The sequence below is a fragment of the Puma concolor genome, chromosome A3 (assembly GCF_028749965.1).
Source record: "Puma concolor isolate L17-30 chromosome A3, mPumCon1.1.hap2, whole genome shotgun sequence".
Taxonomy (NCBI): Eukaryota; Metazoa; Chordata; class Mammalia; order Carnivora; family Felidae; genus Puma; species Puma concolor.
The window spans coordinates 40,420,500-40,445,080 of NC_141669.1; the positions used below are offsets into that span (position 1 = coordinate 40,420,500).

At 55.9% G+C, this 24,581-nt stretch overlaps 1 protein-coding gene across 1 annotated transcript in view; it reads right to left on the bottom strand.

The window, feature by feature from the left end:
- The window catches only part of ATOH8 (atonal bHLH transcription factor 8), a 36,203-nt gene extending 11,906 nt beyond the window's left edge, over nt 1–24,297 (bottom strand). Inside the window, exons 1-2 of the mRNA XM_086700655.1 lie at nt 23,058–24,297; nt 13,977–14,168 (exon numbers count right to left, since the gene is read on the bottom strand). Coding sequence (XP_086556781.1) covers nt 13,977–14,168; nt 23,058–23,825 — 960 coding nt within the window. The 5' untranslated portion in view covers nt 23,826–24,297. The remainder of the gene's footprint in view (nt 1–13,976; nt 14,169–23,057) is intronic.
- Nucleotides 24,298–24,581: the final 284 nt, after the last annotated feature.

Consider the following 24,581-nt stretch of genomic DNA (forward strand, 5'->3'; position numbering starts at 1 on the left):
TGTCCTCCCAGGCCTAAGGCCAGAAGTGAGTGAATTGGAGCTCAGAGCTACCATCTACTGCCTCGTGCCGGGCACCACGCTGCCCTCCTTTGCATGTGCTGTCTTACACACTCCCTGGGAGGTGGCCATCTCTGCTCCCATTTTGCAGATGAGGAAATGGAGGCCGGTCCGGTTTCCTGACCGGCCTGGGTCACGCTGCTAAGATGCAGCAGAGCAAGGCAGACCCCCTGACCTCTGGACAGCTCAGCTTCTTCACTGGCAAGCGGGCTGGTGAGTCCCCAAGCCATCCACCCAGCTGCCACCTTCCTTGGTTCTAAGAAAATCTCCATCTTTGTCCTTTGAGCCTAAGGGAAAGGTGGCTGGCAGTGGGAGGCCTGGCATTCCCAGAGCCAGGGCCAGAACCCAGAAGGAGCCCACTGAGCCTGCAGGGGATGGCCAGGGAGAGCCGCGGCCCCCGCCACGCTGACGCCTTCTTGGGCTACAGGCCGCTCTCTCTGGCTGCCAGTCTCTCACTTTCTTTCTCCATGCTTTGCCTATGTGTCTCTGTGCCAACTTTCTTTTGGCCTCTCCTTTGTTTATATCTCCCCGTCCATCAGCCTGTCTGTCTTTCTTGGCCCCCACCCCACCCCACCCAGAGCACAGAGCACTGGGAGGGTCGAGCTGGCCCGAGAGAGGCCTGAGGCCCAGCTGCTGCAGCTTCCCATCTGCTTCCCATTCTGTGATGTTGTCCAGCCAATTCCACTCGGCTACACACTGCTCTTCCAGACCCCAGGAGCTCAAGGAGCCCGTGACCTTGCCCCATAGCTAGGGGAGGCACTCAGGCTGGAGGGGAGCAGACAGCTGGGCAGACAGGTGGCCCAGCCAGGTGAGGAAGGCCCTGCTCCCTGGCAGCTTCCCGGTGGGCCCTGACCCATGCCCCTCACCCCACCCCCACCCCCGCTATGCACATACACACACACACACACACCTAACCGCAGTGCTGACAGATCCCTGTCAGACCTGCTTCTTCCCCAGCTGGGGATCGCTGGCCATCACTGCCCTGCATCTTTCAGTGCCTCCCCCCCTGATCCTTACTGCAACTGACAGCAGGGGTGATGGGGAACCAAGCAGACAAGCCAATTCACGCCCAAATGCTGGCCAGCGCGCCTTTGCAAAGATCACGATGTATCTCTCCAGGAGACCTCCAGGAAGGAGTCTAGCTGTGGATATTTCAGGACCAGCGGGGCAATAACATGTGGTCATGGAGCCCCTGGAGAGCCCAAACAATCAAATGACTTCCACAAAAACAGCGTGCAAATGCAGTTTTAAGGTGAGAAAAACACCACCCCTACCACTTCTCATCATCCCTGGGCCTCTCACAGCCAGATTGCGGAGGCACGGTGGGGGACATCTTTGATCAGGGCTCTTTACTCACTGCCACCCTGTCCATCAGTGACACCACAAAAGTAGCTCCCAGCCGCATAAGGGAAAGGCCGAGACTGGAAGAGAAACGATTATTTTACCCACACGCGTGTGCACACGCACACCTACTGACAGGCAACACGGCGCGGTGGCTGCATGTGCCAGCCGTGGCACCACACGGCCTCTGTTTGAATCCTGACTTCCTCATTCTACCAGCTGTGTGACCTTGGGCACGTTCCTTAACCTCTCTGTACCTCAGTTTCTTCACCTATAAAATGGTAATAATAGTAATCTACTGCAGGAGTTGTAGGGAGGACTCAAGAGCACAGTGGCAGCCCCGCGAAGCACTCGGCACTAGGCAGTCACGTGCCAGAGCACACGTGTGTGCGTCTGTGTCTCCCTTCCATTGGCCCGTTAGCTCCTCAAGGCAGGACTGTGTCTCCACCTCAGACTGCCAGGGTCCCACCCAGTACTGGGCACAGAGGAGCTGCCTATTAGATCCTGGGGAGGACAACTAGAAACCCCTCCTTTCCTATGGCTTCCACTCGTCCGTTCTTTCGGCAAACATCTACGGAGCGTTTAGACCATGCCAGGCTCCCTTTCAGGCACTGGGGATGCTGCAAACAGAAAAACAGACACGGAGCCCTGCCCTCCCCGCACTGACATCCTAGAACCAGCTCTTGCACAGAAGCAGACTTCCCCAGAGAAAGGAAGCCTCGTGTTTTCTGTGCCAAAACAGCTTGGACAGGTCCTTTCCTAATAATTGATGCACTTCCCTGCATTCTCAGCCCGACGTTACTGGATGTACTTTAGCTTCCTCTTGACAACCCAAGGTCAAGCCCAGAAACATCGGGCCAGAGAAGACTCCACAGGTCCTCGAGGCCTTGGGGACCCTTTACCCAGACACTAAACGGCTCCAAGCCTCTTGGCTCTTCTGAGCCTCTGGCACTGCTCTCTTTGTTTTTCTGTTTCCTCCCACACCATCAGACCGCTGGCCATGACTCTGGGCACTGTCCCTGCACCTGCTCCAGGTTACCACTTCAATAGGTTATTTCTGCTCAGCTGCTCTGATCTGAGACACCGGGGAGTCCAGCTTGTCAGAACTGTGCACAGATTAAGGGCTGTGAGCTCTGAAGAAGGCCCCTCCAGGGCTCCCCTATGAGCTTTTATGCTTGGCCCATGTGTCATTTAGCCCTGCCCTCCAAGGGGTGGGGCCTTTGTTTGTTTTGTTCTCCAACGTGACCCGGCACCCAGAACAATGTCTGACGCACAGTGGACATTCCAAAGTATTTATTCTTAAACAAATGTGCAGGACCCTCACGCTTTCTTCATCTTTTACTGCTCCTGTTAACTCAAGAGACTGAACAAGTAAGAATCACTGTGTGGATAGGCTGAGGGGGTGAGTGGGCCAAAGTGGGCCAACCTTTGCCAGTAACCATTCTGGCCGCCCACCCACGTCCCATGTGTGCGTGCAGGTGGGGCTGTGGGGGGCAGGAGAGCACCACTGCCATGGACTGGGTGGGGTGATTCTCAGCAACACCTCTACCCACCTGGATGGGAACTCAACCTACCATGTAGGAGGCCCCCCATCTGATCCTGACAGACGGTGCCTAGAGACCCAGCGGGACACCCGTGCGTGTGTGTGCGCGCAGGATGGACGGGGTGTCCTCTGCGCGGCGATGCAATCAAGTCCTCTGTGGCCAGCCCAGTCTGATATCCATTCTCTAAATCACTGGGTGGGGAGGGGACACTGGGGCCCCTCTGCCCAGTGCCCTGATGCACGTGGAACCTCTCTGACCACACAGCATTTCCAGCTGACAAAGCCCTTTCTCAGCCATTGTTTCCTTGAAGCCTGCTCACCTGTGGCCATTTCCATCCGTGTTTTAGGAGGAGCAGAGCATAGAGAAGGCAAGACCCTGAGGTCACAAAGCCCATGAGTGGCTGGGCTGAGACTCAGACCCACATCTCCCAGTCCTGGGCCTTTCACTGCCAGACACTCTCTGCAGCTCATACGCACCTTGGGAGCAGCACAGGACAGAGACGGTCTAGATTCAGGAGCACCTGTGTCATGGGGCTGAGGAGCCTGCCTTACCCCACCTGGCCTGCCCAGCTGTGTGACCTGGGTGACTTCACCTCTGGGTCCCAGCCTCCCCATCTAGCTGCCATGGTTAGAAATATGTGTCTCGGGGAGGTCTGGGTGGCTCAGTCAGTTAGGCATCCGACTTTGGCTCAAGTCATGATCTCGCGGGTTGGTGAGTTTGAGCCCCACATCATGCTCTCTGCTGTGGGCGCAGAGCCCGCTGCAGATCCTCTGTTTCCTTGTCGCTGCCCCTCCCCCACCCTCTTGGATGGAAGGAAGGAAGGAAGGAAGGAAGGAAGGAAGGAAGGAAGGAAGGAAGGAAGAAATGTGCGTCTCCAGAGGTTGCTATAGGAGTTAAGTGAGTAACAGGCATGAGAGGGCTCTGCAAAGTATAAAGCACAGCACAGAGAGGTACATGGTCACTAGTGGCCTAGCCTGGTCACCCAGGTTCTTTTAACCTTAGTGTCGTCAACTGAAAATGGAGCTATTTGCACTCACTTTGCGGAGCCACGGTGAAGAGGGAGCAAGCTCGCGGAGGCGGGGTTCTGGCACTGTGGTTAAGGTTAGGACACCGGTTAGCCCCACTGAGAAGAAAACCACCCTGTCACCAATCAGGGCCAATGCTCCAGGGATGTCACTTAGCTGCATGTCACGAGCCTGCTGCACTCCCAACTGAGAGATCCTGATGTCTTTCTCACTTTCAGAGGGAGCACCCCTTCTTCTAGGACAGGTAGGGGATGTCTGGGCAGGACGACTGAACTGATGAGGAGAAAGGCTCTCTCCAGCAAAGCCCCTGTTCTGCCTTTGGATGTAACATACGGATGAAGTGCTCAGTGCTGTGGCAGCCACTATGTAGCCATGAGATGAAGACAGAAAGAAGTCTCTGCCTTCAGCCTAGGAATACTCAGCCCCAGCTGTGTGGATATTAGTTGAAGGAATGGTGTGTCATTATTTGGGGGCCTACTATGCACCAGAAACTGGGATACAAAAATGAAAGGGCACCCAGTCTGACTGGAGAAGCAGGCACTAAATAAACACTGTATGCCTTAAGGTAGTGTAGTGTGGGGGTTATAGTATCACATAATATATCCTGTAACATACCAGCTAAAAGTGTAACAATATAACATGGGCGTCAGCACGTCACATAACAGAACATCTTACATCATTACTTCACAGTATATCACAGGACACTCTCCTGAATTAGACTATACACACCCCTGTGGTAAAGGCAAGTAGAGTGGCCATGCTATGAGGCCCTGAGGAGGAGGCTGGGGTAGGGGTCAGGGAGGTCTTCCAGGAGGAACTGAGCCTTCCAGAATGAGCAGGAGTTAGCCAGCCAGACAGGGGAGAAGGGCATTCCAGGCAGAAGGAACAACATGAGCACAGAGGCCAAAAATAGCCCCTTTGGGCGAGGAGTTCCTTGTTGCTAGAGTGTAAATTGGGACACAGGGAGTGACCGGCTGGAGCCAGGTCACTTGGGGGAGGGTCAGGTGACCTACGAGGGGGTGTGGCCTCTACTCTTGGCCTGTAGGGAGCCCCTGAGGGTCCCGAGCAGGGAGTGAAGTGGTCAGACCTGGCTTCTGGCTGAGCTGCTAGGAGGGGCTCAGGTGGGGGCCCACAGAGCCGGAGCAGTTGGGCAGCTGGGCCAGGTCCCAGGTGGCTGTGAATTCTGGGTGGAGGGCAGGAAAGTCTTGAAGGAAGGAATGGCTCCCTACTTCTCCCTCCAGAAATATTTTTACTAGGAGCTCAAGGAAGGCAGGGATTGATATCTTCCCCTAGAACCAGCTCTCTGGTGTGCTAGGGCAGATAAAAGGGGAGAACCAGTTCAAGGACAGGCGAGGAACGGGGGGCCTGCAGCCACCCCTCTGATGCGGGGCTTCTGCTGTGCTGGGTACAGTGTTCAAGGCTGAGCAGGGAGCAGGGAAGCCTCAGGGCTGGAAAGCAACTTCTGGTCATTGGGCTGACTCTACATTATAACCAGGGGCCTGGGGCCAGCAGTCATTCCTCCTTGCCCGGCCCCCCGCCCCCCCCCCCCGCGCCTTTGGCCCCACAAAGACCAATTTCTCAGGCAGAGGACATGGGAGAGAGGAGGGAGTTCACGAAACAGCTTCGTGTACTTTGTGCATCAATCCTTGAGTAGATCCGGAAGGCAGGCTAGGCATCTTCCAGACGGGACACTTGAACACGGCCACCCAGTCACACAGCCCCGGGGCAGAGCTGAGGCTGGCTTCAGAGTCCAGGGCCCAGACACCTGCCCACTGACACCAAGCAGGGAGGGTAGATCTCAGCCCCCTCTGAGCCCTTCAGACAGTGAGATTAATGGCCCTGAAATTGTGATAAACATAAATATTTGGTCCTTCTGGAGCTGCCTCTCTCCAACTAAAACTGGGAGGGGAGGAGAGAGAAAAGGAGGGCAAAGGAATGAAATGCAGGGGCCTGGGTACAGTGTAGATGAGACACACGGATGCCCTCCAACACCCACAGTCCTTGGCTTGTAAGAAGCCAGCCACCCACAGCCACGGGACAACAGACTTTTCCCACTGCTGCGGTGAGGGGTTCCGGAGCTTCCGGGTCTGCTAGGGCTGTGTGGGGGCAGACAGTGGGAAAGGGGTGCAGGGAATTGAGAAAGGAAAGGGGAGACCCCAGTCCCTTGGCCCTGACCTGTGTCCCCCCCCCCCCCCATATCAAATCAGCACCCTCTGACACTTGGGAGGTATCCCTCTTCCCACCTCCACCTGGCAGCCTGGGGCCTGAGTCTCAGCTCCACATCGGTGCTCCAAGGGGTATGAGGAAGGTGGGCCACGCCTTGCCATCTTGCTTCCTCCCGGAAGCTGGTGTCGTAGCTGCCGGCCCTGCCCCAGCACCCGTGGCCTCCGGACAGACCACAGGGTGACTGCTCCCAAGAGGTGCCCAGATTCCAGGCACACATCTCCCAGAAGCTTCTGGGACAGCCAGTTCTTTAAAAAGGCTTCATGTCATACTGCAATCAGCTGAGGGGCCCAAGCACAAGGGTGTTTATGAATGCCACTGTTCTCCCAAAGCATCTCCACGTTGCTCTCTGATGAGCCGACGAGGGTCTCTGCGTTATCTCTGCCCCACTGACGTTGCTGGCATCTTTTGTGCCTGGGTTTATGACTTTGTGCCTCTCGTCCAAGACCTGAGAATTGATGGCCTGGGCCTTGCCCATAGCGCGCCCTCCCAGGTACCTTCTTTCCCGTCTGTCCTTCCCTACCCCCTCTCCCTCCACCCCCCCCCCCAGGTTTTATGAAAACAGTCACTTCCAACTCCCTCCAACTCTAACAGTTTTGAGAAGGAAAGGATTCTGGCAGCATCCAGGAGAACTAATTAGGTGGTCTTCAGGCACCTTAGAGGAAGAAGAAAAGTCATAAGTGGTGTAAGAAGAGGAAGAAACAACATAAAAAGAAAACGAGGGGAAACAAAATAAAAACCAGAGATAAAAAGTCAAGAGAAAACGGCGGCGCCTGAGAAACAAGAATTCCAGCCGCCAACTTTTACGGCGTCCAGCCCTGTTATTCATAAGTGAGTTTCCTCTCTCACAAAGGACCTTTTGCACGGTTTTCCCTTCTGCCTCCAAACCAGCTGCTCGCGCTGTTGTATCCTGAGTGATGATGAGGCTCTGAAAGGGTTTTTTGGGAACAGATGGCCAGGGGAGAGCTGGGGAATGTGCCAGCAGAGGGCTGGGCGGGCTGCCAAGGCCTGCGGTGACTGAGTGCTTGGGCTTCCAGCTCGCGTGCTTTCCCTGCCCTCTGCCCTCCGTGGCGCCAGCAGGCCTTCCCAGCGAGCGCTCGGAACATCTGGAGTCTGGGGCTGCCAGGAGGGGGGGCCGCGGCGGCCGGGCGGGGGACCCTCTGTTCCAGCGAAGCTCCCATGGACTCGCCACCAGGCCCGCCTCGCAGAACAGCTAATCAAAACCACAGCGCCCCGAATGGGAACCAGGCGTGCTCCCAGCTGCAGCCAGAGGCCGCCAGGCGACTTAACCCGGTGTCAAGCCTCGCTGGCGGTGCAGCGCTGGGGGTGCGCGGGGCTGATGACACCCCCAGCCTACCCCACCCCGCGCCACCCCCAGCGCCACCACCGGCAGGCTATTGGCTCCCTGCAGCTAAATGCAGCCTCCACGTGCTGCGGCCCGGCCGCTTACATAAGAGCTGCTGCTCGGGGCAAGGCGCTGCCCCCGGCATTTGCTGGGGGCCCTCTGGGCGCAGGCCACCCCAATGGGCAGTGGGTGAGCCTGGGGGCCCGGCAGGCCTCCAGAGTTGAAGGGAGGGCATGGAGTTTGGAACCAAAGAGACACAGGCTGGAAACGGCTCGACCGCTTGCTAGCCATGTGGCCTTGGGCAAGTGCCCTCCTCTTGGCCTCGGTTTCCCCTCTGTGCAAGGGGGAAGGAGGTCCTAACTTGTGCGGTTAGTGTAACGTGAGGTAGAGACAACGTACGTGAGGTGCCTGGCAGACAATGGGCACTCACTGCATGGTCGGCATGACCGTAGGGGGCAGCTTATTAGCACTATTACTTGTGCACAACCAAACATTATGCATGTTTTTTGGTATGAGTCCATGAACTTGAAAAGCCAGGGGATTTCTGAGTTGGCTGCATGTTCACCTTATGGGTGTGACACCAGGGGTTTGGGCTGAAGTGCTGGAGAGGGGAGGGGTCCCCCATTCAGAACTATTCATTCTTATCTGCCTTTTGGTTGGTCAGTCTTTCGTCCACCCCAGGCACCGCCCCTTCCAGAGATAGTCCTTCCTGGGGTTCCATATGAAGTTGTTACCTTACTGCTATAAATTCCGGAGATTTCCTTTCTGGCACTCCCGGAGAAAATGCCAGCCCCTTCTCATATGGCAACCTGTTGAATCCTTCCAGCAAGGTGGCAAGGAAGGCATGTGGGCTCTCACTTTATAGATGAGGGAATGGGGGATCAGAGAGGTTAAGTGACATGCCTAAGGCCACACAGCTAGGTCTTGCCCATGTCAGGACTCTCCCCCACAAAACTATTCTTGGCCTACTTCACAGTCTTCCTGAAGGTCTCCCTGTTCTGCTTTCATATGTCTTAAAGTTACACAACAGCACCAGAGAGAACTGAAGAGAACTGTAGGGTTCAACCTACCCCTCCCCCAACCTACACAGACACCCTTTCTCCAGTGTCTTGGACCAAGGGTCATTGAGCTTCTGCAGAGATTTCCAGAGGGACACCCTCGCTCAAAGAGCAGCTGGCAGGAGGATGGGAGGGGGGTTCTCGGAAGGGTCTCTACATTCCCAAGGGTGATCCTTTAGAGCCTCAGCGGGGTCTTCCCAGGTCTCTGTGACCTTCTGACCATGAGTGGTTGGTTCTTTCTCGCTGTGCCCAAGACTCCAAGTTTTCACTCGTGGACAGCATGCTGGGGAGAAGGGTGCATGTCAGGAGCAGAGCAATTTGGAAAAGGGGACAGGAGGCGGGTGAAGAGTGCATGAAAGCAGAGAGTAAAGCAGCGCCAGCCTCCACCCCACCCTGGGACCACCCGGGGAACATCGGAGGGCCGACTTCTGCCTTCCTTCCGGGGAAAGCTGGCTCTGAGCTCACCTGTGAGGCTCCCCAGCCAATGACTCCCTCCATCCCAGTCCCTGCCAGACTTGTGGACTAATGATGTCAAATGTGAGAGGAGAAACGGCAGCTGAGAGAACACTCTGTTAGAGCAAACAGCTGGCGACAAACGTCTATGTAATTGGAATGCCAGAAAAAATAAATTGCATCCATTTTTATGACTAGAAGGGAATTTGATGGTGGTTTCCCACCCACCCCCCTTTTTTCCCAGCATAGATGGACTCTATGGGCTTTGAAGGCAAATGGTATTTAACTCAGTAACTTGGCCGGTAGGATTTGGAAATAGAACCTCCTCTCACACACCCACTTCCATGTGGGAGGCAGAACAGGGGAGGGTAGGGCCGCTGCACCCCTCTCTGACTGGCTAAGGGACCTTGGTCAAGTTCCTTAGGTCTCTGGACCTCAGCTTCATTATCTGTGTAATGGGACAGCATCAGTACCTCCCTCGTAGGCTTGGCAGAAAGAGTCACGAGTCGATACATCATCACAAGATCTAAGCACCATGCCCGACACGTAGTCCAGGCTCTAAGAACATCAGGTGTTACCGGTGTTCCCGGGACACAATGCACTGGAGACCCAGCAGTCCCTGTGAGAAACTTTCAGGTCTGTGTAAGATGCCCATGCAGGGCACAGGGAAAGCAAGAGTACCACGTTTAGTCATTCAGACAGAAAAAGGGGCTGAGGTGACCTCAGCTCAGAAAGCCCAACCAGAAAGGGCCTCAGAAATCACTTCTGGTGACAACTCGCCTCAGAGAAGTGGACACTGAGGCCCCAGTGCAGATGACTATGTACATGCAATGGGGACGGAGCCAGGGCTGTGCCCCTTGGCGGATACTCTAGGGACACAGGAGGCCAGGCACACCAGCAGCTGGGTCCAGCCAGAGCAGGAGCTCTTAAGACTGGGCCACATGCTCCGGGGCTTGGGTACAGTCCACATAAGGCTCTGGGCTCAGCCAGTCAGTAAAGGGCCCCTCGAAACACCCTTGGCTCCCATGGACCCCCAACCCAAAACCAACGTACCACCTCCGCTTGTCCCCAGCACCAAAGCTACAGAAGTCTGCACACAAGATGTTCTTCCGAAAAGGAGCAGGTCACCCTGGGACCTGCCATCACCAAGAAAAGCCTCCCCTGCCTAAAAAGCAGCAGGAAAAGAGGGATGACATAAGTCTGATGGAGCTGCATCAGCTTCAGGGCTTCCTCCGGCCCAGATCACCCAACGCGTTAGGAGCAACCTCCAGTCTTGCAGAGCCAGCCTCCCTCCATCTGGCACAGCCCTGGGGGTCCCTAACCGCTGCCCAGGCTTCTGGGACAGCCCTTAACTCGGTGCATCATGACGTTTTTCTCTCTCCCCATCCCCAAATAGCCTGCAAGCAACTTGAGGGCACGGACTTACTGGCCATTTAGCACTAGCATTTAAACTATGCCTTCAGTGTTAGTAGCTGTCGTTATTACCATTATTATTATTACTCAGTAGGTTAAAGGCGCTGGTAAGGGGCGTCCTCGATTGTGGGAAATTGGTCCTTTCCTATTCTGCAGGTCTGGCAAGGCCCACCCGGCCCAGGTGTGAAACAGTCTTGCTGCTCTTCTTCCTCCTCCTCCTCCTCCTCCTCCACCTCCCCCTCCTCCTCCTCCTCCAAAGCTCCCAGGAGTTGCTGCTTTAAAAACAGGAGCTGCAGAAACATGGCCCAAAGCCAGGTGCTTAACGTGCATTATCTCCAGCTACAGCCAGAGTCAGAACTGCGTTCTCCAGGGCCCATCCACTCCTCCCCACCATCTCTGGGCTGGGTGGCCTCACCGGCTGACACAGGCCTCACCGCACAACAGGGGCTTCCAAACGAGGCTCCGAAACCTCAGAGTTGTGTCCCATGAGGACCAGAGACAGAAGACCCACCGGTCAAGTCTGGTGGGTCCCTGGTAGGGAAGGGCTGAGGTGAGGCAAAAGGATGCACCTGGGACTTGGGGTGGGGAGCACTGAATTCAGATTCAATCCCATTCTTAACACAGGTCTGGCGGGTGGGCAAGGCAGCTCATTAGCGCTACAAGGGATCTCAGATGACACGGTGTACAATCTCTCAAGGAGGCATCCTGAGAAGGGGTCGCCCGGCCTCTTGGGGACACATGAACTGTGTGAGGGAGCCATCAAGTGGGACAGCTGGCTAAAGATGCTATCAGTCATACCGGTGAGGGTCACTGCCATCACAGCAGCTGTTTATAGAGGACTTCCTTTGAGCCACTTACATTGGCACATGTTTTCTAGTTTGTTCCCTTCTTTACTTTTTATCTCTCTCATTAGGATTTAAGCTTGGCTCACCCCCATCCCCAAATCCTCAGTGGCCACAGGGGACGGGTACAGAGGCTTGATCTGAGCCCCAAATCCATATACTCTGTGTACAGGGACTATGGAGGGTCAAGTCTCAGTGTGGATGGAACTCACTGCACATGCTCAATGAACACTGAGTGAATGAATGAATGAATGAATGAGTGAATGATCAAGTGAATTTCCAGGGATACCGGTCTCCTTCATTCTGGTTAACAAAAAGGTGGCCTGCCCCAGCCACTCAGGGCCACTGGGCAGGTCACTAGAGACCATCCCTGAGGAAGGACATCTCAGAACTCACCTCACCTGCCTGGTGACAGAGAGGCAGGGAAGCACAGATCACAGAAATGGGGTGGTGCTGTGAACCCCCTACCTGCCAGGGCAGAATGCTGGGGCTGGAGAAGTCCTCAGATGTCCCGGCAACTCCAGGACCCTATCCGTCTAAGTCCTCTCAGCAGAGCTGACTGTGTAGGCATAGCCCTTGGGAGATAGCAGCCCGGGGACAGTTAGGAGGATGCGATGTGGGTTGCAAGCAGCCCCATGCCCTTCTGAGGTGAGGCAAGACCTCTGCATGGACACACAGGCTGGAAAGGGCCTGAGAAATCACTGATGATGCTCCCACTGTGCCCATTTATCAGTGAGAGAACTGAGGCTCGAAGAGGTTAAGAAATGGGTCCAAGATGACACAGACACAGCTGTTAGGTGACTGTGAACTCAGGGTTCTTTGTTGCTCTGAACTGCCGTCTGCCACCTCAGTCTCCCAATCTGGACAATGGGAAGTTGGACCAGATGGCCTCTAAGGTGTCTTAGATTTGAAGTGATTTTAGGGGAAGCCAAAAGCTCATCTCTGCTGGGGCTCATCTTGACCCCACTCCCCTGCTGTCCTCCCCAGCCCAGGACGTGGTCTGCTCCAATCAAGAAACAGGGAAGAGAGGGGGCCTCAGCACTGTCTTGCTGCATGGGGGGATTTTGGGGGGCAGGTGAGGGGATGAGGGGTGGATTTGGAGTAAATGGCGCCTGACCACCCTGCCCATCCACACCTCGGGACCGCCCGAATGCCACGGGAAGTTCACCCAGAGTTTACAAACCTCCTTTGTCACAGAGCCCTGCATGGAGCCATCAATCACGCCCTTAATTTACCCGTGTCACTTTCCAGAGGAAAGCCGCCCTGCCAGCAGCCAGTGGCGCTTCCTCTCTCACCCACTTGATGAGGATTTCATCTAATTGGTCCATGTTAAATCACTCCCAGGAATGCAACGTACAATTACTGCAGCAGTGGCTGGCGGTGAGGACGTGCCTGGCCCTCCTTGGTGGAGGCAGGAGAGTCTGGGGGGGGGGGCCTCCCTGGCTCAGGGCCCAGAGGCCGCTGGGAGAACCCAGAGAGGAGCCTGATGGAAAGGGGGGCCGGAGGAGGAATGTCAGGGACAAGAGGGAGAGGCAGGTCAGGAAGGAAGAAGGAGGCAGCAGGAAGGAGGGAGGATGCCAGCCACCGGGTTCCCCCACCTTCCCCATCCCTGGATGCCCAGGGGAGCCAGGCGTCTCTCACAGCTTCCACCCTCCTCATGGACACAGCCTGGGTCCCACCCTCTGTGTCTCTTCCCCTAGCCTCCCAGGAACAGGCATCCAGAGGGTTGCCACAGCTTTGCCCAGCACTGCCTGGCACTGACCCCCAAATGGAAAGGCTGGAAGCACAGGCCATTCAGGGACCACAGCTGTGCCCACCACCTTTCCTCCTGCACATATTTCTCTAAACACATCAAGCTCTGTACAGGCTGTTCCCTTGGTCTCGGATGCTCTTCCATGTTTCATCTTCCTGGCGAACTCTTGGTTATCCTTCTGGTCCCAGATCAAATACCACTTACACTAAGATGCCCTTTCAAACCACGTTGGGCGGGAGAGGTAACCTGTCCCTCCTCTGCCTGGCCTTCCACGACCCTCAGCAGAGACCTCCGAGACCACCCTGTACCATCCATATCTACTGGCAGAAGGGTCACTCTGACCATGCTGTGAGCTTCATGGGGCCTGGGGCCACATGTCTGTCACTTTTATAGCCCCTGCCCAGCACGCTTTGTACGTGGGTGGGGTCGGCAAATCTCTCCACAATGAATAAATGAATTGCAAATATCACCCGCCTTTATATACGGCCTCAGGTAATCCACAGGCCAAGTCACACTCCCAAAACGTGCCAAAAGGCTCTCCTGGGCTGTCACCCTGCTCAGAGGATCTCATTCTAATATAAATTTATTAGGGGCCGCATGAGCAAACCAGCACCAGAATACATAAAACCAGAAAGAGCTTCAGACACACCATCTTCCGCAGTAAGTGAGCAAATGAGCAAACCCAGGCCCAGAGGCCCAGGGTGACTGTCCAAGGTACCCACCAGGCCCATGACCAGTAGAGTCACCCCCATAATCCCAGGGGCGTGAGGAGCTCCGAAGGCGGAGCAACCCCCAGCAAACCTCTAAGAGGCTGATCTCGCTGGCCCCCTTAGAAGCCTCGGTGAGCGTGAGGTGCCCCGATTTCTCTTCCCACCTCTCCCGCCCCCCTCCGGAGGCTGCTGCCCGAGTGGCTGGCACATACCTTACGCTTCTTGGCACGTCCCTCGGCCTGCAGGGTGCGGGTGCAGCGCTGCACACACTCGGAGAAGCTGAGGTTGCTGTGGTCGGCACTGTAGTCAAGGTCAGCCAGCCGCGCCAGGGACAGGATGTAGTTACAGGCAATCCTCAGGATGGCCAGTTTGGACAGCTTCTGCCCATATGAGTAACACGGCACCTGTGGGTTGAGAAGGCATCAGGAGGGGCTGCCGGGGGTCTCTGTGCTGAGCTAGGCCTAGCAGGGCACCCCGGCCAGGCCGGCGTGGGGCCCCTCACAGTGACATCCCACCGCCTGAGAGGGGACGGCTGGGCAACAGAGGTTGCCTGTCTAATCTCCTAACGCAGAGTTTATTTTCGAAGCACCTGCTGTTTTCCACGCATACACCTCAACTCATCCACTCACAAACTCTGGGAGGCATCCACATTCCCACTTTGTAGTGGAAGAAACTGAGGCTCAGCTCATGCCCACGAGGCAATAGGAATGAAGCATATGAGTTCCCGCCGTGACAGAGCTCTGTCCCCCACACTCCCTAAGGAGTCTCTCAGAGAGAACGGACACATTTGTCAGCTCCCACGTTCCATTCATTCACTCAGGCAGTGACACTTGTTTTGCTGGGCATTTGGGGGTCCAACTCTGAACAATAACTTGATTCCTGGCTTCGGAGAACTCACGCTCAAGAGTTATGTTACAATGTCATAATGGAATTAGGTACCCAGGGTCCTGGGTCAAACGCAAGTGCTTAGCTGGGAGGGCACACATATGCTTGGTTTTCTTTTTCTTTTCTCTTTTTCTTGATGCCCTCTGGACCCTAAGTGCTGCTGGGCATACAACAGGTACACAATAAATACAGCCCCAACCAGACATGCTTGTCAGTGACTCATCGCCAAGTACACACTCACTAATTGCACACGGGTGTGTACGGCATGAAGCGATGGAGCCTCTACCTTTTTAACATTGTCCTGTGTGAGCAAAAGGCAACGCAGACTACAGCTGAGTTCTGCGCGGTGACGTGCAGGCGATACCACAAGGCCCATGTGATCGGTGCTAACCGGTACAGCCAACTGCCCTTCTGATGCACACCGTTCACCTAAATGGCTGAAACGTGCTGACCCAGCAACCAGGGCTCTGGTCTCCTCTGCCCTCTGGCTCTCCAGGATCTATACCCAGCATCCATCCCTACCACCGCCGCTGGTACTGATCAACCCCATGCCATAGACTGGGTCACCCCAGCACATCCATTCAGCAAGTATTTGGTGAGTATCCCCCATCTGCCAGGCACTGTTCTGGGCCAATGGTTCTCAACAGGGGATGATTCCATCCCTCGGGGGACTGTTCGCAATGTCTGCAAGACACGCCTAACTGTCCATCTTGGGGAGCAATGGAGGGGAGGTGCAACTGGCTCCCACAGGGGAGAGGCCAGGGTTGCTGCTAAACAGTGCACAGGGGCCTAAAAGGCCCCCACCACACAGAATTGCCTGGCCCAAACTGTCACTGGTGCAGAGATGGAGAAAGCATGAAGAAGACAGTCACTCAGATGGGGACTCTAAATGCATCATCTATTTTGATCTCACTTGAAACCTCACCTTGCCCAGGAGCTCTCTCTGACCTTCCCCACCCAACCCTAAGCCAGGGGGCAAGGGGCAGAGTGCAGGAGGGGGCACCTGCCCTTAACAGTGCTCTAGTAGCCCCCCAACTGTCCTTAATTCACAATCATCGCAACTAATTTAATGGCCCGTCTTCCTGTGAGCCGTTGGAGGAAGGGCCATGTCTGCAGGACCTAGCACAGGCCAAGGCCATAAACAAGGGCATTTGTTGAATGAGGGAATGAATGAATAAATAAATGACTGATCTACCTCCATGTTCCCCAGGTGTCTCCAGAATGTTTAGAAATGGGTTCAAAACCCTTCCCTCTCTTGGAGGATGAAGATTAGCTATTGAGGGTAGAGCTGAAGCACACGTACCTTTTGGTCATCTGGGTTCAACTCCTGACTCTAGCTCTCACCAGGGTGAGTGACATCACCTTTCCAAGCCTGGGTTTCCTCTTCAGATGCTCCCGGGACTGCCCTTGCAGCACGGTAGGGTTAAGTGAGATGACGGATACATTCCACAGAGGAAAGCCTGATACGAGTCGGTGAGTTATTACTGCAGAACGTCTCCAAAGAGGGGCCCCAGAGCAGGTGAGGAGCAAGAGGCCGGAAGCCAGGACACAATGCCAGCTCATCGCCCCGCTCCCCCACTACTTGGGGTCCTGAAATGGCACCCACGTCAGAGGCGAGGTTTGCTGTCTCCTTTTGAAATCCTCCAGCAGCCAAGGAGTTGCCCCTCACCAAGCTGGGAAACTGAAGGAGGACCCGCTTGGTGACAGCATGCCAACTCCTGTGCGCTCCCCCTTCCCACCTCCCATGCCCAGCCCTGGCTGCGGCTCCAAACCCATCCAAGAAAAGCCAAGAAAGGCCAGCAGAACAATGCACTTTGCCTGTTCCCAGCCAGAGTCCAGAGAATCCTGCTTTATCAGCCTGAACAAATAAACAAGGTCTGTGGGACAGAAGGGATCCTGGGAGGCAGGGAGGGGGGGATCTCAAAAGCCAGCCCAGCACCTCTGGCTCCTCTGCACCCCAGGAGGGAGTGCCTATCTGGCAGAGGCCCTCGGGCACTGAGCGCAGCTCTGTGACACAGGTCCCTGCTGCTGTTTTCACCCAGGAGCCACGCCGGGAGTTACCCAGCTCACTGAGCTCTTGGCCCCTGAACAGAGGGGGCTTTCCTGCCAGTGGGGAGTAGGGATCTCAGGAAGGAGCCGCATGTGGGGATCCAGGGTCACTGCAGGATTACAGAGCAACAGATGAGGTCAAGGCCAACCTAGGGGCTCCTGTGCCAGGCTTGGGGCCAGTTTTGTCACTCTGTCCCATTGCTTCTTTCAAAATCCACATCTGACAAGGAAACTATCCATCAAGCTCTAGTTGTATATCTGGTACTATGGGAGCAATTCACAGGCCGTTTGTCCCCCCTTTAAAACCCTCCCCCAAATAAAGATGGTTATCCCATCTGCACATGAAGAAACAGAAAAGTGACGTATTGGACCACAGTTCACTCAGCTAAGAGCTTAAGCTAAGCCAGCAGCTTATCTATCTAGTACCCACGGAAGGTACATGGCCACTGAGCTCCCCAGGATCCCTCCACCACAGGTGGCTATATATGGGACACCAAGGGCACCTTTTGGACAGCTCACTCCTCCTCCTCCTCCCCTCCCCTGGAGGGAGGTGTTCCTCAGCCCACTGGTTAATTCCAGACCCTCCTGGAATTTTTAAGCCCCAGAGCCTCGTTCAGAAGCACCCTGGCCTGGCCTGGCTCCTACAAAGTAAGAATCTAGCAGCAGGTCCTAGTTCTGGAAGGTGGAGGTAGGGTGGAAATAGCTGGTCTGAATCACAGACACTTATCAGTAGTGTGACTCTGGACAAGTGCCTTCACCTCTCTGAGCCTCAGTTCCCTCACCCGGAGAGTGGGGATGACAATGCCTGGGGACTCCACATATTGTGGGGACTGGGCCACCTCTTGCTGTTTACTGTGATCTACTAAGGGTATTTTTGATACAGTGCCTATATTTATCTTTAAACTTTATTTATCTATGGTTTTAATACAATGCCTATATTTATGTTTAAAAAGTGAGGTAGAAATGATCACTTCCACTTTACAGAGAAGCATTTGATGCCTCAGCTGGGCTCCTTCCAATGAGCTGGAAGCAACTGCTTGAGGATTTGGATGAGCCTTTATAGCCAAAGGTCAGGGCACCGGCAGCCTGCCCTTCTGAGCTGGGGATGGAGAGTTCTGGACTGATAATCCCATGGGACCTTAGCCTTTGTGCATTACCAGCGACCCCACCACCTGAAGGGGAACCCCTCAGCAGCTGTCTGTGACCCTGGTCAGAGGACACAGGGCACAGGAGACAGCAAGGTCACTTGGCTTCAATTCCTGACAGATTGCCCAACTTCCAGCAAAGTAAGGGACCTGCCCCGTGCTCACCCCATCAGGATTTTCAAGCTTCAGAGGACCAGGGGTGGGGATTTTCACAAGGTCCCCTATGCCCCCGCAAACATTCCATCCCACCTACCCCAAGCCAGACTCTCTCCTGGCTCTGGAAAGCAGGAGACGGTGGGAGACAGTGGCCTGGGAGCCTGAGGACCTGGCTCTATTCCTGGCCATCCAATGTGACCTTAGGTAGTTCCATAACTGTAAAGGACCTCAGTTTCCTCACCAACAAAATGATCATCAGAATACCCACTACCTCACAGTGGGAGCCTAGCAGGCAAATATAGGAAGTTGCTACAGAGAAACAAAGTCCAGAACCTACCAGCCCTTGCGGGAAAGTCCTCAAAGCCCTCCCCCTCTTCAGACCCAGCCCAGGATTCCCTCCTGGTAGCCCATCGGGACTCCCGGACCCACCGAGCTCCAATATCACCATGTCATGGCACACAGCTGAGCCCCTGACTGCATTTGAAACTATTCTCTAATCGCTCAGTGGGTGCTGGCTGCCTGGGGTGAAGCCACTTGGTGCAGGGCTGTGCGAGGTCCTTGTCAAGTTCTACCGAAATACGTTCTCGAAAATCCCCTTTCCACACAGCCGTGAGGCTGGACCCTGAGAACCTGGCTCTTAGTAGTTAAGAGCCATGACCCCAGGGCAAGACAGACCTGGGTACAAGTCCTGGTCACTCGCTTAACTTCTCTGTAAGTGTTCTCATCTGTAAAATGGGAAGGTGACAGCAGAGATGTGCAACAGGCTCAGGTAAGGCACTTCACCCAGTGCAATGAGGCTCAATAAACAGCCACTCTGGTGACTGTGGTCATGAGGGGGCAGAGTAAAGCCCTCTGTCACCCCTCAACCATGTGGATGGAGTCCCCAAAGCTGGCCTGCCCCCCATTCCCTGAGGAGGTACGCACTGGCTGCTGTGGGGTCACGCCCCCGGCATCCTATGGGGTAGGGGCTAAGGGAGGTATAGGGCTGGGGGCACCATCCCAATGCCCCCTCATGGTCCACCCTGAGTTCACTCGGTGAGGATCCCCTGGGAGACAGCAGGGTAGGGGCCCCAGGCCCAACTTGCTTGGCCCCCTGCTCATGAAGAGGTACCTCAGCAGGCCCTGAGGGCTCCTCACCACCACCCCAGGCCTCGGCCCTGTCAGGTTACCGTTCCTCCATCGAGGCTGAGGGGCTTTTGAGGGGAGAGAGGAAATCTGCACTCACACCAGATGTCCCAGTGTTCTGCCAGGAGGCTGAGGCCAGAACTCGGGCCTCTCCCCTCACTCACCCAGCAAGGCCAGGCTTTCCTTCTGACCCCCTCCCACCTGGCCCCGAGCAGCCCTGCACACGGGCCAGGCCCAGCTGTGCACACATGGCCTTCACATGAGGCGGCAGGGAGGGCCCTACGCAGCTGGGCTGGTGGCATGTGCTGTGGCCTGACCATCTGCCCCACACACACCCCCACCAAGACCAGAGGGCCTCTCCCCACCTGCACTTCCTTGGCCAAGCAGCTGCCCCCACTTCCCCTTCTGGTTAAGAGCAGAGTGCGTTGGACCAAACAGGAGGCTTCCTGGTGCTGAGGGTGGACAGCTCCGGGGCATTCAAAAGCCTGAGAAGCAGAGCTCTTAAAAGCCTGGGCACTGGAGTGACTCACTGACTCTGATCTGAATCCCGGCCCTACAGTGACAGTGGAACACAGCTACACAGGCTGTGCCTACACCATGCCAAGAAGGCACCAACACACACAAATCTAAAGACTGTTCGCCAAGGAGATGTGCAGTACAAAACCCGCAAGGCCCCACGTGGTGGCAAAAGGCTGCGACCTCTGCCAACTCACATAAGCTCTCTGAACCTCAGTTTCACGATCTGTGAAATGAGGAGAGGATAACATACCTATTTCATTAAATGAACTAACACACATAATATGCTTAGCCTGGTGCTCTACCCAAAGCAAACATCTGATAAATGGTAGCTTCTATCATTGTTATTAAAATGATTATAGGGGTATCTGGTGGCTCAGTGGGTTAAGTGTCTGACTTCGGCTCAGGTCATGATCCTGTGGTTCGTGAGTTTGAGCCCCACATCAGGCTCTGTGCTGACAGCTCAGAGCCTGGAGCCTGCTTCAGATTCTGTGTCTCTCTCTCTCTCTCTGCCCCTCCCCCACTCACACTGTCTCTGTCTCAGTCTCTCTCTCTCTCTCTCTCAAAAATGAATAAACATTAAAAATTTTAAATAAAATGATTATAGAATATTTATTTCCACTTATTTCTCAAGGCTTTGCTTGGCACTGAGGACACTATAAATGCTCAAGGATTGTTCATTCCTCCTACAGCCCCATTTGTTTTTTCATTTGCTCTTTGCAAAGAAGCTATGGGGAGGTGTTGGGGGGAGCCTTATCACCATTTTCCAGCTTTAGCCACTAAAGCCCAGAGAGGGGAAGTGACTTTCCATGATCACACAGAAAGCATGCAGCAGAGGCATGATTCAAACCCAGAGGAGGCCTCTGAACTCCTCATCCAGTGCTCTTTTAGCCATACCAGGAAGCTGCTGAGGGAAACAAGACCCCAGATTACAGCCACAGTCCCAGAACTGATCTCGGTGCTATGATGGCCAAGCCCTTCTTTCAGGCAAAGCCATCCTCCTTCCTTTCCCTCCTTTGCCAAGGGCCCATTTCAAACAGTCAAACCAGAGCGACAGCTTGTGTGGACTGGAGTATCTGGATTGGGATGTGGATGTGTGCACCTTTTACAGGTGGGGGACTGAGGCCCAGAGGAGGAAGGAGCTCCTTCGGGACACAGGACTTTCTCCATCAGATGGATGCCATGGTGGGTGTGGCCTCAGCCCCTGGCTCTGAGACCACGAGTGCCCTTGCCATATTTCCTTTCCTCCCAGACAATAGGCAGATGCCCCCTATGGCCCAGCAGCATTCTGGGGAAGGGACAGAACGGTCTGAGCAAGGAGAGAACGAACAGGAGCAGGCACCTCTGTGACCGTGTATTTGTGTGTGCTCTTAGGCACGTGTAATGATCATGACATAGCCATAGGTATGTCCCTGAATCTGTCCTTTTTATGTAGAACTTCTCCACAAGAAGGGTAGAAGCAAAAAGGGACCAGGACTTAAATAATCTCATCTCTGACTCAGCCACGTGTTAACCAGCTTCTGATTGTTAATAAACTTGACACTGATACAAAGATGGCACGGTGGAAAGCATTTGGCCAGGCAGTCATTCCAGAAACTGCTGTCATCTGCCTTTACCCACTAGGTGATCTTGGACAAGTCTCCTTCCTTCCTTCTCCAGGCCTCAGTTTTCCATTCCATTGAATGGGCTACTTCAACCTGCCAGGATGTTAAGATCAAACAAGATGGAATATTATTGAAAGAAGCTAAAGCCACTGGGTGAATGAGATGTAGTTGAGTACACAGAGACCATGAATACTTTCTCAGAAATGAACGAGGCAAAAGGGGCCTTGAACTGGCAGCCAAAGGGACCTAGATGACAGCCCTGCCCTGCTACTCACCGGCTGTGATGCTCTAGGCACGTGGCCTCCCCAGTCTGGGAGGTTTCCCTAGTTGCAAGGGGAGCAAGTGGACAGGCATCTTTCTGCCCTTCTGTCATCCTTCCATCCTTGGGGTGGGTTGTAGGACACTCTACAGGCTGCCACCCTCCCCAGGCATTCAGACACAGAGCTGCTGTCCAAGAATAAGCCTGAATGTTCCACCGGGCCCACTGCCCAGGGTCCCAACCCGTGTGGCTGGCCACCTCACTGACCAAGCATCTCACCCAAGCCCAAGCAAGACACTTTGGCTCAAGTCGTAGAGCCTCTTTTCTCCCAGAAGCTCAATTCCCTTCCAATGGATGGACACATGTCCCTGTCTACTCCGCCCGCAGGAGGAAGAAGAGACTGGGATCCAGAAAGAAGATCATGTTTTCTAAGACGCTTTGTTGTTGGCTAAAGAGAGAGGCTGAGTTACTTTCTTGGAGTCACACAAGAAATCGGCTACAGAGTAGGCAAAAAACCTGAACATCTAAACCAGTCCCATCCACCCCTAATCCATCCCCATGCCCTGTGGGGCTGGGGGCAGGGGGCACTCACTACCCTCTTCTAAGATCTCCCTTCTTTCTAAGAAAATGAGAAGTCTAGAACCCCAGGGCAGTCCCAGTCTTGTTTAAAGTGTAATTGCAAAACTGCCCCTCTCCTCTAAGGGTAATTCTCTAACAAATGTTCTTCGTCACTCATCCCCCCAGAGGACGCTGGTAAGGGCAGTGCCCACCAGCCCCAAACTGAGAAGCCCCTGGCCCACCTCAGAACTAGGCTCTGAAGATCCCCTAACCATCCGGTCCCCTCAGTAGACCTACCTGCTTCACCGTGAGGTGAAAGGGAGCAGCGGAGGGCATCCCCTAGGAAGGCTCTCAGCAGCCAATTCCTGAGGCTGCCCCCTGGGGAGGGGACGCAGGCTTGTAACCCAGATCCTTAAGGATACCAGGGAAAAGGTTGCAGAACCCCGAAGCAGCCAGAGTGTAGGGGTATCTCTTTTGGGACGTAGGGGCTGAAGAGGGGCTAGCAAAACTAGGTCCACCCCTCCGCAGCATCTGGGCCTTCCAAGATCCAGACCACACTAAATGCCCGAAGGGAAAGGGTCTTCCCCACTCTTCCTCGCTGGAGACAGATTCCCACATTCCCTCTCTCCACTCCCCACCGCGCCCAAGGGACCCGGGGAGACAAATAACTCGCTGCCATAAAAATGAACTATGAGGGCTGAAGTCAGACGCGCAGACAGGGTCACCCTGGGGGGCTGGGGGAAGGACCGGGGCGTGCCTGGCCAGAGATCTCGAACCTTTGCCCTCACTTTGCAAGCTAAGATCCGTACCAACGCTGTGACAAAGGTTACTGCCCTAGAAGGGCTCAAATGTGTCTGGGCCCTGGGGCCGACCGGGCGGGAACAATATGCGCCTCACACACACCTTCATCTGACCGAAAATCCCCCCGCCACTCACCCACCCACTCCCGCAACCATCCCTCGGGCGCAGTGAGGGTGTGCGGCTGGGAGCTGGTACCTGCTTCCTGAGCGCCTCGAAGGCTGCGCTGATCGTGTGCACCCGCGTCCGCTCCCTGGCGTTCGCTAGGAGCCTCCGGGTCTGCTGCAGGGCTTTGATCTCCGAAGCGGCGGTGGTCGCTTCGCCCGGCCGTTTCCTAGGCGACGCGGAGGAATCCGGGTGGTTATTGTAAATTACGTGTGAAATTGACGAGTAAGAACTTTCCCCGGGGCGCGTGGGGGGCGCCGGGCGCACTGAAGACTCCGGGGGCGCAGGGGGCGCCGACGGCGTGGGGCGTGCAGGCGGTGCGCACAGCAAGATGCGGGGACGCAGGCCGGGTTCCCGGAAAGGCTGCGCCTCGGGACCCCCAGGTACTTGGCCCTGGGACGCTGGAACCGGCGGCGGTGGCGGCGGCGGCGGCGGCGGCGTGGGGAGTCCCGGCCCCACTGCGCCCAAGGCGAAGCCGCGTTTCCGCGCGTCCGAGACCTCCGACGCTCGGGCGCCCCGGCGCTCCCCGGCTGGGTCCGCACCCCCACCTGAGGGAACCGCCGGCGCCGCCGGGGCTGGCACCGGGGCCGCGACCGGCTGCAGCCTCTGGGTCCTGTCGCGCAGCCCGTTGGTGGCGGTGGCGCCGTGCTCGGGCGCTTCCAAGTCCAATCGGAAAGTTTTATAGCCGTTCGCGCGCCGCGCCGGCTCCTTGCCTTTCCGCTTGAGCTTCTTGAGGCCGTTCAGCTCCTTCACGCACACGGTCTTCCACGGCCCGTCCTCGAGAACCGGGATGTGCTTCATGGCGCGGGCAGCGCGAGAGACAGGGGCGTGGGGCTGCCCGGGCCGCGCGCCCGCCGCGCTCGCTCTGCACGCTGCGCGCCGGCTCTGCCCGGGCCGCCGCCGCGCTCAGCGCCTGGGAGTCTCGGGCTCTCCCCCTTCTCGCGCCCGCCCTCCTCCCTCCCTCTCTCCCCCTCGCCCGGGGCAGCTGCGCCGCCGGCTCCGCGAAGCCGCCGGGCTGTCCGTTCCCGGAGCGCTCAGAGTGTCATCTGAAGTCGCTGCCGCCTTGCCAGCATTTCTGGAGAACGCCCGCTGCGCTCCATCTGTGTTTGTTTAGCCTCAGTTTACACAGAAGCCCAGTTCGCGAGATCAGTCAGCGCCGCCGCCCGGAGAGGAGGCAGCTCCCGCCGCCGCCGCCTCCCCAGCCCCGGCCGCCCGAGCCACCAGCGCCTTTAAAGAAACAGGAAGCATTTTTCAAAACAGCTGGGCTGCCGGCCGCCTCCTTTGTCCGCGTCCTCTCTACCTCCCCCCACCCCCATCCCTTCTGTCCAGAACCTGCCTCCTCAGGCTCCCCCTCCCCGCCCCCTCCTCAAATCTGGGCGCTTCTCTTTCCCCAGAGGAAGGTCCGCTCCCAGCAGAACTGCCCGGAGCACGTGGCTTCTGGGCCCTTGGGCCCTTCCCCAAATCTGAGCTGGGCCTTCTCTACCCGGGCTAGCTGACCTCTGGGTGATGCCCCAACGACCTTCTGCACCCAGCAGCTCTCCGTCCCAACTCACCATT